This window comes from Ictidomys tridecemlineatus, chromosome 6, assembly GCF_052094955.1.
Source record: "Ictidomys tridecemlineatus isolate mIctTri1 chromosome 6, mIctTri1.hap1, whole genome shotgun sequence".
Lineage (NCBI taxonomy): Eukaryota > Metazoa > Chordata > Mammalia > Rodentia > Sciuridae > Ictidomys > Ictidomys tridecemlineatus.
In genome coordinates, this window is record NC_135482.1 from 107,520,428 (window position 1) to 107,533,904 (window position 13,477).

The 13,477-nt window shown below is 47.3% G+C and overlaps 1 protein-coding gene across 50 annotated transcripts in view; it reads right to left on the bottom strand.

The window, feature by feature from the left end:
* The window catches only part of Cacna1c (calcium voltage-gated channel subunit alpha1 C), a 625,112-nt gene that overhangs the window by 32,818 nt on the left and 578,817 nt on the right, over positions 1-13,477 (bottom strand). For 35 of the 50 annotated variants that reach the window (XM_078015416.1, XM_078015421.1, XM_078015414.1 and 32 more), the window contains 4 exons: positions 12,585-12,617; positions 9,230-9,358; positions 6,964-7,029; positions 5,881-5,972 (listed from right to left, as the gene is read on the bottom strand). In XM_078015416.1, coding sequence (XP_077871542.1) covers positions 5,881-5,972; positions 6,964-7,029; positions 9,230-9,358; positions 12,585-12,617 — 320 coding nt within the window. The remainder of the gene's footprint in view (positions 1-5,880; positions 5,973-6,963; positions 7,030-9,229; positions 9,359-12,584; positions 12,618-13,477) is intronic. The other 15 variants (XM_078015437.1, XM_078015429.1, XM_078015428.1 and 12 more) reach the window with 1 other exon arrangement.

The window sequence follows — 13,477 nt, forward strand, 5'->3', positions numbered from 1 at the left end:
TCACCTGAGGTGCCATTAAAAAAGCATATGATTATCTTATAATTCTAAAAATCATTTCTACATCCATAATTATGTTGCTTTTTGTATGCCTAATATTGTTGTGCCTTTTTAAAAAAATATGGATTTGATAACAGTCTTATTTATTGGTTTTTTTCAATCATCTTTAGCATTTATTGATAAAATCTACTTTTGTTTTATATTTGGCTGATTTATGCTTTTATTTTTTACAAATGCATTTCTTCACATTTTGGTGGTGTTTTTTTTTTTTTGCTTTTTTTTAAACCATCTATTAGTTTACTTATTATAATTTTAAAAATGAATAAATTTTACATTCTGAATTTTCCTTTGGTATTGATGGGTCATCTCATGTATGTCAGATACAACATTGTCACTAATTTCTGAGCATCTGCAGTTTCAACTTCGAGTTATTTAGAAGAATAAATTAAAAATTTTAAGTGGAGAGGTTTCAGAGGGGCTACTGTTTTTATGGTTAGTTTCTAATTTTGCTATATTGAGGTCAGAGAAGTTTTAGGATTTGTTAAATTCTGCTTTGTGAATTAAGTTATGGCTAATTTTCGTGAATGTTTCTAAGTGCTTATAAAGGATGTGTCTTTTGCCATTTACTGAACAGTAATTTATTAATCTGTTAACTGTGTTATTTGGCTTTGCTTTACCCTTTCTTCTACTTTGACCTGTCTGATCTGTCATTTTCTGTGACCTGCATTCAACTCCCCGTGTATATGTGTGTGTGTGTGTGTGTGAGAGAGAGAGTTCTATCTCCATCTATGAGATACACTTCCAGAGTGTATGGTTAGGCTCCTGTCATGTGGGGGAATAATCTTGGCGGACTATTCCTTTACCAGTGCCAAATGCCCCTTTTGTCTTATGTGATGCCTTTCCCCTGGTACTGCAGTTGTTACATCAACACCTTAAGCACTGCTTTGCATGCCTTCTCTAGCCCTTTATTTTCATCCTTTCTCTCAGATATAGGCTATGGCTAGAATTCTTTTTTTTTTTTGGTACTGAGGATTGAACCCATGGTCACTTAACCACTGAGCCACATCCCCAGCCCTGGATTATTGATCTTTTAATGGAGAAATTTAACTCATTTAATTTTTAGTAATCATTAGTATCTTTGTTCTTATGATCTTTGTTCTGTCTTCTAATTTTTCCAATTTTATTTTATCTTATTTTTCTACAAAAGTAGCCCTTCCTTCATTTTCATAAATTGCTAAGGTTTTTTTGTCCATTTTTTTTCTATTTTGTGGCTTGGAATGTACACATTCCATTTCCATTTTTCTAGTTGACCTTTCAATATTTAATGTATGTATTTGTACACATTTTCCCCTTGGTTGCATAAAGAGTGACACAGTATCCACTTCTTCTCTTGGTACAAGAGAAGAATCTTGGCATAGTTTCATGTTTCTCAATTTACTGTTATCTCACTTCCAAACTTGTTGAGATAATATGGGATTCTACTTCCAAATTGTTATTAAGATTTTGGACATTTACTCTTAACAATTATTTTGGCTTGATCTTCAGTACTGCAAAAATCTTCATATAAATTTTAAAACCTCTATTTTTCTAAGTCATAACAATAAGTATTACAATAGTTTCTTCACTCTTGATGTTGCTCATTGTCTTTTTAGATTCATTCTTCATTCTGTGGAAGTACACAACTGTATAATTACAATGAGGCAGGGTTATGTGAGAGAGTAAACTTTTGAGGTTCTTGTATTTTTGGATATGTTTATTTTGAGTTACTACTTGAATACTTATTAGATTGAATATAGAAGTCTAAATATAGGAATCTAACTAAGTACATTTTCCTTGTAATTTTGAACACATTATTCCATTAGCTTCTAGTGTGCACCTTTGTTGAAGAGAAGTCCAAGGCCAGTTGATGCTTTGCAAATCAATCTTTTTCTTCTTCAGCAACACCATTCACTGGAGAGACAGTTCTTTCTCCATTGTGTGATCTTGGCACCTTTGTTGAAAATCAACTGACCATAAATGTTGGGTTTATTTCTGGGATCTCTGTCCTGTTCCATTTGTCAATTTTCCATTTGTCTGTTTCTATGCATCTGTTTTTATGTGTATGTTTTTAAACTACCAGGCTGTTTTGATTACTATAGTTTTTTAATGGATTTGAAGTCAGATAGTGTGATACCTCCAGGTGTGTGTGTGTGTGTGTGTGTGTGTGTGTGTGTGTGTGTGTGTGTGTGTGTTTCCCTCCAGATTGCTGTGGCTATTCAGGGTCATTGGTGGTTTCATAAACATTTTGTTTCTATTTCTGTGAAAAATGACATTGGCATTTTGGAAGGGATTGCACTGAATTTATAGATTGCATTGGGCAGTATGAACATTTTAACAATATTAAATCTTTTAATCCATGTACATGGGATACCTTTTCATTAATTTGTGTTGCCAACTATTTTTTTCATCATTGTTTTATAGTTTTCAGTATACAGATCTTTCATCTCCTTGGTTAAGTTTATTTTTATTTCTACATGCTATAGTGAATGGCATTGGTTTCTTAATTTTTTTTTTTTTTACAGATAGTGTGCTGCTAGTGCAAAGAAATGCACTAAATGGGCTGGGGATGTGGCTCAAGTGGTAGCGCGCTCGCCTGGTGTGCGTGCGGCCCGGGTTCGATCCTCAGCACCACATACCAACAAAGATGTTGTGTCCACCAAGAACTAAGAAAAAATAAATAAATGTTAAAAAATTCTCTCTCTCTGTCCCCCTCTCTCTCTCACTCTCTCTTTAAAAAAAAAAAAAAAAAAAAAAAAAGAAATGCACTAATGATTTTTGTGTGCTGATTTTGTAGCCTGAAATTTTACTGAATTTATTTATCAGTTCTAACAGTTTTTTTAATTTTCATTTTTTTTTTAGTTGTGGTTGGACACAATATCTTTATTTTATTTATTTATTTTTATGTGCTGCTGAGGATTGAACCCAGGGCCTTGCAAGTGCTAGGCAAACACTCTACTGCTGAGACACAATTCCAGGCCACAGTTTTGTTTTTGTTTTCTTTCTTTTTGGTGTGGAATCTTTAGAGTTTTCTGTACAAGATCATGTTTAGCAAAGGGATTATTTCACTTCTTCCTTTCCTACTTGGATGTCTTTTATGGAGGTGCTGAGAGTGGGCACCCTTTCCTTGTTTCTGAGTATTGAGCATAATGTTAACTGTGGACTTTACATACATGGTATTTATTGTGTTGAGGTACCTTACTTCTATGCCTGATTGATTGAAAGGTTTAAATATGGAAGGAGGATGAATTTTGTCAAATGCTTTTTCAGCATTTATTAAGAGGATCATATAGTTTCCATCCTTCATTTTGTTAATGTGCTGTATCACATTATTGATCAGCATATGTTAAACCAAGTTTAAATCCCACTTGATCATGAGGAATCATATTTTTAATGTATGACTTAATTCAGTTGCTAGTATTTTGTTGAGGATTTTTGCATTGATGCTCACCAGGAGTATTGACTTGTAGTTTTGGTTTCTTGCAGCATCTTTTTCTCACTTTGATATCAGGCCTTGTGAAACTTCAATTTGTTGATGTTTTCCCACTTTTTAAGATTTTAAGATATTTTCTTTATTGTTGATATTCTAAAAGGTAATCATAATGTGTCTATTCTGCACTTAGAAGGCAATTTCAAACTGAAAGTTCACACTTTTATTTAAAATTTTAATTGATCACATTTCTTTATTTTACTCTCTCCATTCCTTCTGGGTTTTTTGGTCTGGAATTTATATTTCAGAGAGAGGATTTTTCATTTCATATTTTCTTTTTGTCCTTTAGCTATCTAAGGAGAATTCCCTGGTTAATCTTTCAGTGCATCAATTCATTTTTCTGCTGTGTCCCCTCTGCTCTACATCCTACTTAAAAAAAATATTTCAACCACTGTATTTTTCTCTTTTTAGTACATACTTTACTCCCCTCCCCCTTCTTCCTGGAGATTTATCCCAGGGGTCACTTTACCTGTGAATTCTATCCCCAGTCCTTTTTATTTTATTTAAAAACATTTTTTTTGAGACAGGGTCTCATTAACTTGTTTAGGACCTCACTAAATTGATGAGGTTGTCTTTAAACTTGTGATCTTCCTGCTTCAGCATCCCAGGTCACTGGGATCATAGGCATGCACCACTGTGCCCAGCTCACTTTGCTCTTTTTAATAAGGGCTGCTGTTGCTGCTGCTGCTGCTGCTGCACTTCTTCTCATTAACAGATGGGTGATGTTCTCTAGTCTCTCTAAAGATATTAGTTATATTTATTATATTTATATTATATGTAAGATAATTCTACTTATTCCTCATTCATCTGTGAATCAAGTGTGAGGCCTCTCTTTCTTGATGTTAGTTTCTCCCAAATACTTTGGGATTATTGTTGATTTCTCTTTGGGATGGGGAACTCAGTTCATAGCTCTCTGGATGAAGTCCTCCTCCCAGCGTCTTTCCTGGGGATCATGAAAGGGAGATAAGATGGGCTGCAGGTAGACTGGGCAGGTGGCTTCTTTTTGAGTTCCCTGAGGGGAGGAAGATGTTCTTTCTCTCCAAACTCCAAAGTCCAGGGATGAAATGTCAAGTGACAGTGCTTCCAGACTGCAAGAATTAGCAAATGATCCCCAATAGAATAAGTCCCCGAGGAACCACGGCTCCGGGACCAGGGCCTCCTGTGCCTTGCATCTGTTGACCCTGAGCTTGGAGACTCCCTGGGCTGCTCTCCCTTCCCCAGAGTCTCAACCTGTCTGGAGGTGTGTGGTCCTTGGCTCTGGTTCCTTTGACAGTTGAATCCAACCTGCTTTCTCCATTTAGGAATCCCTCAACATTTCTGGTTCACTTAAGGCACTCTTACATGCCAGTTTTTTTTTTCCCCCTATCCTTAGCACTGTTACAAATTTATTCTCTAAAGAAACGTCTTCTGTCATCAAGGAAAGGAGGGGAGATGGGCCCAGGTGATCCTTCTGAAATCTGTGTCCAACTCCATATTTAAATGTGGCCCAGGCTTGAAGGCTGCTGTGGAGTGGCAGTTGACCTGTGTTCTGATAGTTTATAATCTAAGGGAGGTGGTGATGTCAGACTGCTATTTAGGGAGTCCACTAGTATGATACAATGCATTTTTGAGCAATTATGATTTGGGTTTGGGGAATGGGTTCTGTGAGACATGGCAAAGGTGGGTTATCTGAGACCCTTGGGAAGGGGACTCCAGGGCTCACTACCTCTCCTAGTACCACACATAGAATAGATGAGCTAGCATAGACTTTAGAAGTCATCTGGTCCAGGGATTGTCATGACCTGGATGAGAAGAAGCAGGCTGCAGAACAGAATCACTCAGGGGCACTGTGAGAAACACTCCCTCCCCGGCATTCCTGAGGTGGGGGTCTTCCAGGAAGTGTAGAGGCTCAAGGCTGACTTCAGTGCGTATAAAAGTCAGTGCGGGTGGACATAACCACCTAACACAGCAGATGGCACACACACTGGCATAGTGATCAATACCTATATTTGTTTTATGGGGAAACTGAGGCTCAGAGATAGTAGATGTCCTGCTCAAGGTCACAAAGCCAGCATGCTGCCAACTTGACTTTGAACCTGTTCAGATCCCAAGCCAGGGTGCTTTCAATGTTTGACTTTGGTCTGATCATGGCTTTGGTGGTTACCAGCAGGGGTCAGTGTCCAGTAGTCCAGTACTCATGGACTACTCAGTGCTCATGGAAGGTTAATACAGATCACAATGAAGGGGGGCGGGTAGTGAGGGAAGCACCCGCTCCATTCTTCCTCACCCTCTGAACTCACTTCACTCTACTCTACACCCAGGCCACACAGGTCGTCATGCAGATGTGCATGTGTGCACCTGTGTCCTCGGACACCCACCTGAAGAGCAGCAGCACAGCTTGGGGGAAGGTCTGAAAATTGTTGTTCCGGTTGATCTCTGTGGTATCATTCAGGGCAATTTTTCCAAATACCTAGCAGAGGAAAGGAAGAGAAATTCAGTGACCCGTGAGAAGAGGACCCTAATTTCCAACACTTTTTTTTTTCAATAGTCTCTTTAGGGGACAAAGTAACTCAGAGATTATCCAAACTATACCCCAGAGTCTCCTGATGTGACCTGGACAGCACCTGCAGCCCCGCCCCCCCAGTCTTGGTCCCAATTATCCGTGGACACATGTAAGAAGAATTGTGCCCTTGGCCCTCAGCCAAGGTCCCCACAGCCAGCAGGAGCTGGGGCTGAGAGGAGTGGAGGCTGTGATCAGGACCTGCTGGGTGGGGACGCAGGGTCCACTGCCTTCCTTTGTTTGCCATTTTAGCTCCTATGTCCAAACACTCCTGATTTAGGTTATTGGATTTGGAGTGATATTGAATGGGTGATCTGGGGCTTGGACAAATTTAATTCATCCCTGAAATCAGAGGTTTCTTCTTTTTTATTTTATTTTTTTCCTGCCCCTTTAAAGCTATGCTTATCCTGGAAACCGTGTCAAGGGAGGGCTTTTCATCACAAAGGTTTGGACTACCAACCTTCAGGTCTTTCTGCACTGAGCAAGTGGGGAGCTTGCTTAAGCTCCTGACCAGTGTGCAGTGCTGGGGAGGGGAAGGGCTGTCCAGTCTGACTTGGGGAACTCAGCCAGAGCCCTGAGGAGGCTGGAGAACTCTGGTTTGGGGAAGAAGGAGCAGAAGCATCTGGGAAGGGGAGGCCCCAGGAACTGCTGCGTGTTTGAGGAGGCACTACCTTCCCTGTTCTCCCTTCCCTCTCTCTTCCTCTCTCTCAGTCCTTTGCTTCTGAGTGCCACTGGGTGGAGGGGAATTCTCAGGCCCATCAGACATGGGCAAAGCAGCGGGGTGCAGAAGGGTTTTTTTTTTCCCTGAGGCCAACTGCATTATTCTGAGTTTTTCCTTACCAGTTACAGAACCCAGGCCTGGGGCCCTGGTCAGGGAGTGAGGGTGGAGAGCTCTTCCTACCTGCATCCCAATGACTGCATAGATGAAGAACAGCATCACTATCAGAAGGGCCACGTAGGGCAGGGCCTGGAAGGAAGCATGGAGGACACCAATTAGGCCCGGGGACAAGATCCCTTCCCAGTGAGCACTGTGTCCCCTTCTTTGCAGCCATCAGCTGCTGCCTGACTTTGGGCAGGGGGCACTTCCAAGAGCCCTACAGAAGAACTGGGCACCTGGAAGAGCCTGAGAAATGGGCATTGACTTCTCACTTTAGTCTTTTATTTGCTTTTTGTGGTGCTGGGGATGGAACCCAGGCAGGTGACGCTCTAGCACAGAGATCCACCCCGGCAGGCTGCAGCACGATGGATGCAGTGCCACACTACTGCAGTGAGCAGAGTCAGGGGGAGCTGAACCTCCTTCAACTGCGCAGAAATATTAGCACGAGGAAGGAGAGAGTGGTGGAGGATGCTCTCCCCCCTGGCCATTGACACCTGGGGAGAGATGGAGGAGGTGGGCTGTGCCCCTCTTTATTCAGCTGACTTTTGCTCCACTAGTTGTGGGAGCAGGTTCTACTGTTGTGAAACTACTTTCCAGATACCGGAGCTTGGGCAAGTTACCGAACCTCTCTGAGCTGCAGTTTCCTCATCTGAGTGTGGGAACAACAATGGCCTCTGGGGGTTTGTGGCAGGGTTTGTGGCGTTTAAATGACTTGAGGCTTACTGAGTGCTTAGTGCACTACCTCGCAGAGTCACATGCCAAACGTTTTATTCACTCAACATATTATCGGACAACTTAATTTTCCAGAGCCACAGCTGGGGAAAGCACCTTGGGCCTCCACACTAGTTCCTTTTGTGGGATCCCAGAGCCCAGGATGCTGGCTCAGAAGGAAATGCGTCGCCAGTGGCTGCACACCACCAGATGGCGCTGCAAGCTCACTCAATGCTTTTCTCATCCAGCTGCACTGGGCTCCTCATTCAAGTCCCATTCCTTATAGTCACCCCGGCCTGTTGTATGTTTCCAGCCCAGTGAAACATGGAGTGGGGGGCCCACTTTGGACCCCAGGGATCAGTAACCAGGTCAGCCCCCAGTCCTGCTTCCATGAGGGCTGCTGATTCAAATCCCCAGAGAGCCGCCCCTCCCCCACCTGGGCAGGGCCATGGTGGGGAGCTGCAGCTCCTTGGAGGTGGGGAGTCAGCTTGGGCTTGGGCTGGAGGAGCACTGGCTCCCAGAGCGCAACCAGGCTGAGGCCTTGACTGCTGGTCCAGCAGGTGGTCTCTGTCCCTGCCTGGAGGGGACTGCCTTTGGGAGGGGACTCCAAAGCAGGGAAGCAGGGGTCCTAGAGCATCTGTCCTCTGGCTGCAAGCGCAGCAGGAGACATACCTGGACCAGAGACCAACTCTATGCCCTATCTGAGGCCTGGACTGGCCAGGGCAGGGGACATGGAGATTGTTCTTTAGAGATGATGATTCTCCAAGTCCTGGGGACTCTGGGAGTGGCACTTCCACAGGAGGAGAGAGGCCTGCCTTCTGCGGGGCCAGGGGAGCAGTTAGGAGCTGCTGCCATCATCTCCAAGGAATCCCAGGGACCTAACTGCTCTGCTTCTCTTTAACTTCACACTTACATAACACTCCTCAGAGCTGCCAGAGGTGACTGTGAGCCTGTTTTTACAGGTGGAAAACGATGGCTGAGAAAAGGAAATTAATTATGCAGTAGTCAGGCAATCCTGGGGCCCTATGAGAGGTCTGCTTTCCTGCAGTGGGGTGGCACCAGGGTCCCTTAGGGTTTGGCTAGGACCACAACCAGGTAGGGTCAGCAGACTTGGCTGGGAGATTCCCAAACTGCAGGAATTTGAGGGGGCCAGAGTGGTTTCAGATGAGCTAGACCCATGTTTTTTCTGATATGTGCTATCTCACATAACCCCTTTGTCCAGTAAATTCTTGAGGAGAAACACATAAATGAGAGGAGAGAGCAGAACCACCTCAGCCTCCCCTTTCCTCCCACCCTCTGTACCCTGCCTTCGGGGAAATGTGGGGCTCTGGGAGTTGACTTTTGAAAAACCACAGATCTAGTTTCATCCTCTCATCTCAGAAATGAGGAAAGCAAGGTGCCTGGTGGGACGTTGCCCTCACACACATGCTGAGCAGCAGAGGAAGGGCCAGCCCCAGGCCCCTTGCTTCCTGTGACAGCTCAGATCCAGGGAGCTCCAGGGGTGGGGGCAGGGGAGTCCCAGCTCACTCCAGGACCCCAGAGGTTGTCTCCCACTGCATTGGGAAGGTGGCCTGGTTACCTGGAAGGATTTGATGAAGGTCCACAGCAGGGTCCGGATACCCTCCCCACGGCTCAGCAGCTTGACCAGGCGCATGACCCGGAAGAGGCGGAAGAAGGTGATGGAGATGCGGGAGTTCTCCTCTGCATTCTGGAAGCCATTGGCAATAGGAGGTGCAGTTAACACAGCAAGAGAGGGGGGTACAGGAGGGGCGCTCTGAGAAACAGTCTTTGGCTGAGGGGAGGCAGGCTGGGGTGGGTCAGCTGCACTGGACTCTTCCCTCAGGTCCTTGCTCCCTGGTCATGGATGGGAGGCCAGTGTCCAGCTTTCTGGGTCAGTAGCCAGTCATGTGGTCTCTGCAGAGCCAGGCTGTGTCTAGGCCCTGAGACTGTGGTCCTGATATCCCACCCTCTCTCTTCCCCTTCATTCCTAGTTTGTGATGCCCTGCATGGAGCAACAGAAAGCTCCAGAGGAGCTACCATATACTTTGGAAACTAGGCCTAGAGCTGGCTGCCCTTGGAGTTCCTGGCTCTCCCTCTGTCTAGCTCAGCTGAGGGTCCTACACCCTGAGTGGGACCTGGCACTCTGTGAGGATGCTAGGTGGCAGCTGTCCCTTAGGATTGCATTCAGGGGTTCTGATGGGTGGGGTGGGCTGCCCTCTGAAGGGGTCTCAAGCCCTGGCTGCTCTGGACTCCAGCAGTTCTCTTGTGTCACCTCCCCCTGCTTCCCACAGCCCTTGCCCCTATGGCTACAGGGGAAGGAGCTGGGGAGTGCGGTGCTGCTGGTGCTGGGCGAGGGAGGGTCTGGCTTGCAGCACTTGCCTTCCTCGCAGGAAGGAAGCAGGTGGCCTTCTAACTCCCCTCTTCCCTGGGGCTTCTAGGAGGCTCCACCCTGTCCAGGCTGTGGGAGACCCTGGAAGGGATGAGGGCACAGAGGGGAGGTAGGGAGGTGTCACTTGCAGTGATCCCTGGAATGTCTGGGCCTTGCTCTCTGAGGACCAAGGGATCTGTTTAGGATGGATCATCTCCCTCCCTGGAGTCCTGGAGGGAAGGGGAAGAAGAGGGTGGGCATCGAGGCCAAGGCAAGCTGGAGTGGGCTATGACTCTTGGGTTGCAGGGGACTCTGCTGGCTGAGGCTCACCTTCAGCTGTGGGACCTGGAGGAGCAGGAGACTGTGGGCACATGCCTGGCCAGGGTTCCAAAGACAGGACAGACAGCCCTGTCCTCTTCTGCCTCCAGACCCAAGAACAACAAGAACTGACCTCCCATCTTGAGCCCCCTGCCCACAGGAGCAGCAGGCTGTGCTGCAGAGCCTGGGGAGCTGGCACCTGGTCACCCTCAAGAGAGCCACTTCCCGCCTCCCAGAGCCAGTGCAGCTCACCAGGCCCTGCCAGCACCAGGAGAGAACCGGCCCTCGAGCTTCCTGTTACTGTTCCCGTTCCAGGTTCCCCTCAAGGAAGGAGGGGTCTCTGGCGGCCCACCCCACCCCCGCTTTCCTTTTCCTGTATTTTACACTATTCCCGTGAAATGGCCCAAGCCTGTTTCCACTCCCTGAACAGCCCACTAGCCCGAAGCCCTTGAGGGCTCCTCAGGCCCGTCCACTCCTGACCTGGTGGGATGGCTTCAGGGACCACTCGTCTCCTACTCAGATCAGGAGACCCCTGAGGGAGCAGGGAAATTCAGAGGCAGATTTTACAGCTTGCCCATTTCACCTTGGGGATTCTGCATAGAAACCAAGCAGAGGGTCTCTCCTGGCTTTTGGACCCTCCAGACAGGAGAAGAGTCAACATATTTCTTAGGTTCAAAATCAGAGCTGCCTCAGCTCCTCCTAGGGCTCCTGCTCCCTATAAGGCAGGGGACAGACTGTGGTACTGGGGGCCTGCCACATGGGCTCCCTGAGGGCCTGGAGAGGGGCCTGCAGGCAGCAGTCCTTGTGCTGTCCCTGGGCCTGCCCCTGCCTGTTTACTCTGAGGTCTTTGATGGCCTCCTCCTCTATTTCTATCACCTGTGTCTACTTGAAATTCTATTTTCCCTCCTAAGCAAGAGGTTTGTTCCCCCAGAGGAGCTCACAGAGGAGGCTTAGGGTTTTATAACCCAGCTGTCAGTTCCACTGTGTTCCAGAAAGGAGAAAAAGAGGAAAGAACAAGCTTAAGTGGGGGAACTTCAGCTGTGGGTGTCAAGAGTCTGAGGAGTTGGTGCCACTGGGACAGTTGGATCTGATGAATTAAAACAAAGCCACGCAGACCCCAAAGCCAAGCTTGCTGTTTGGATTCCACCGTGGCGTTCAGAGCCAGCCCCTGAGCTGCAGTTTCCCAATGGTGCTCTAGAAGAATAAGCACATTGCCAGGCAGTGGGACAATTTCCCATAGTAAAGGGAATGACAATGCCATGAGAAGGCAATCCAAGTGCTGTCCCCCTGAAGCCCCGTGAAGCAGGGAAAGATGTCCGTGGCTCAGCCTTTCCCTGGCAGCCTTTGGCCAGGTCGTCATGGGCTACAGTGGGGTCACCACCAATCCACCCAACCTCGCCTCCGGTCTGCTGACTTTTGGGATTTGAGGAATCAACCCACTGGTCTTTCTAAAAACTCACAGTTGGCTCAGTTTGAAATGTGTGATGGCATCTTTTGCAGGGCGGAGGGGGGGTTGTACAGGGACACTTCAAGGTCACATTGAGAGGCATCTCTACCACTTTAGCCAAAGGGGGTCATGAACTCCTACATTAGGAATGGTCCAATTGACAGAGTTTGTTTTTCTGCATCCACTTTGCTGCAGAAACGTGGGTTTAGCCCGACTGAAATGAACGTCAGGAATTTAGAAAGATGAGAGGGGCACCATGGTTGGAGTGACTAGAAGTTCAACTGCCCTCTTAGGAACAAATGCCAGCATAAAGCTTCTGCAGCGGCCTTCCACTCAGAGCCGAGGGAGGCTGGTAGTCACAGACATGGATAGCAGGAACTCATCCTCCTCCTCTCAGCTTCTTGGCTAGACCCCTCTCTCTTCTCCTCTTCCTGGAATCCTATGGCGGCTCTCGCAGGTGGTCTCTGCAAATTTCCCATGTCAGATTAAGCTTAGTCTCAGTCCTCGGGATGTTTAACAGGAAATGGTCCGTGGGTCCAATTCTCTCCCAGTGGCTCATTAGATAGACAAGATCACAGGGAATTACCACCCAAAGGAGCTGGGGGAGGCAGAACACCGTTACGCGTGCAGCCTTTTCACAGTTCACACGAGCACAGGCAGAGCAAGGCACACGACGGACACGTGGTCACATGCAAGGGAGCCAGGCTGGGCTCCTGAGACTCTGGAGGTTGGAGTGGGTAAGAGTGGGGGTGCTAGAGGGTTCACAGAAGCTGGGCACGTGGTCTGGAGGGTCGGTCTTACCATAGAGGGAGAGCATTGGGTATGTTCAGCTGGCTTTAAAGAAAGGCAGACAGAGATAAGCTGTAATGAGTCTCCAACGAAGATGCCCGGTATTCTAGGTCTTGGCTAACACAGGAGAGACACAGTAGCAGGAGAGGGCACAAGGAAACAAGTGAAAGAAATACAAAAGCGTGGGCCTGGCAGGCTCAGGGACACCACCATGCGTGTGTCTGTGCATTACTGGGCCTCACGTCTAACAGGGCCCCACAAGGCTTTCGTCTCTGGCCATGAACTGAGTAACTCACACCCATGATGAGCAGATCGGTCTTCTGGACTTTGAGAATGGAGGTTGGTTTTGTTTTCGGTCAGCCTGGTATTCTAAGACCACCTCCAACGACTTCCACCTGCCTCTCTGCACTTCAGCTCCCGCCAGGCAGTGAAGGCAGCACCTGCTCGTACCCTGTGCCTGTCCTGCCCACCCCAGGTAAGCAAAGGGGCTCTTAGCCTTAGGGGAAGACTGGATTCTAGTTATCATAAAGGAAGATCCAGGAGGTGGCTCTCAGCCCTCTCCCCAGCAGGGGCTGGTTCTCAAGGCAGCGGCTCAGGCAGGACCCGGCCTTGCTTGGCTGTAGGTCCATAGGTGTGGAGAACCTTGGCCACTGGCATGAAATAATAAGTGTAGACTCGCTTGTTCACCTTGAAAGACCTGCACATAATTTAGGACATTATTATTAACACCCCAGGAAGCTGGGCTCTTGGGTCTGACTGCTTCCGCATTGGGCAGAAACTCAGGTGCACATCCCAGGCCCGTCCTCTTCCAGGTTCCCTGCGCCTGTCTCTAGGAAGATGGCCCTGCTTTTTGGATCCAGCACCTAGAGCTCAGCCTCTTCTAATCATAACAGTCTGAGCTCTAA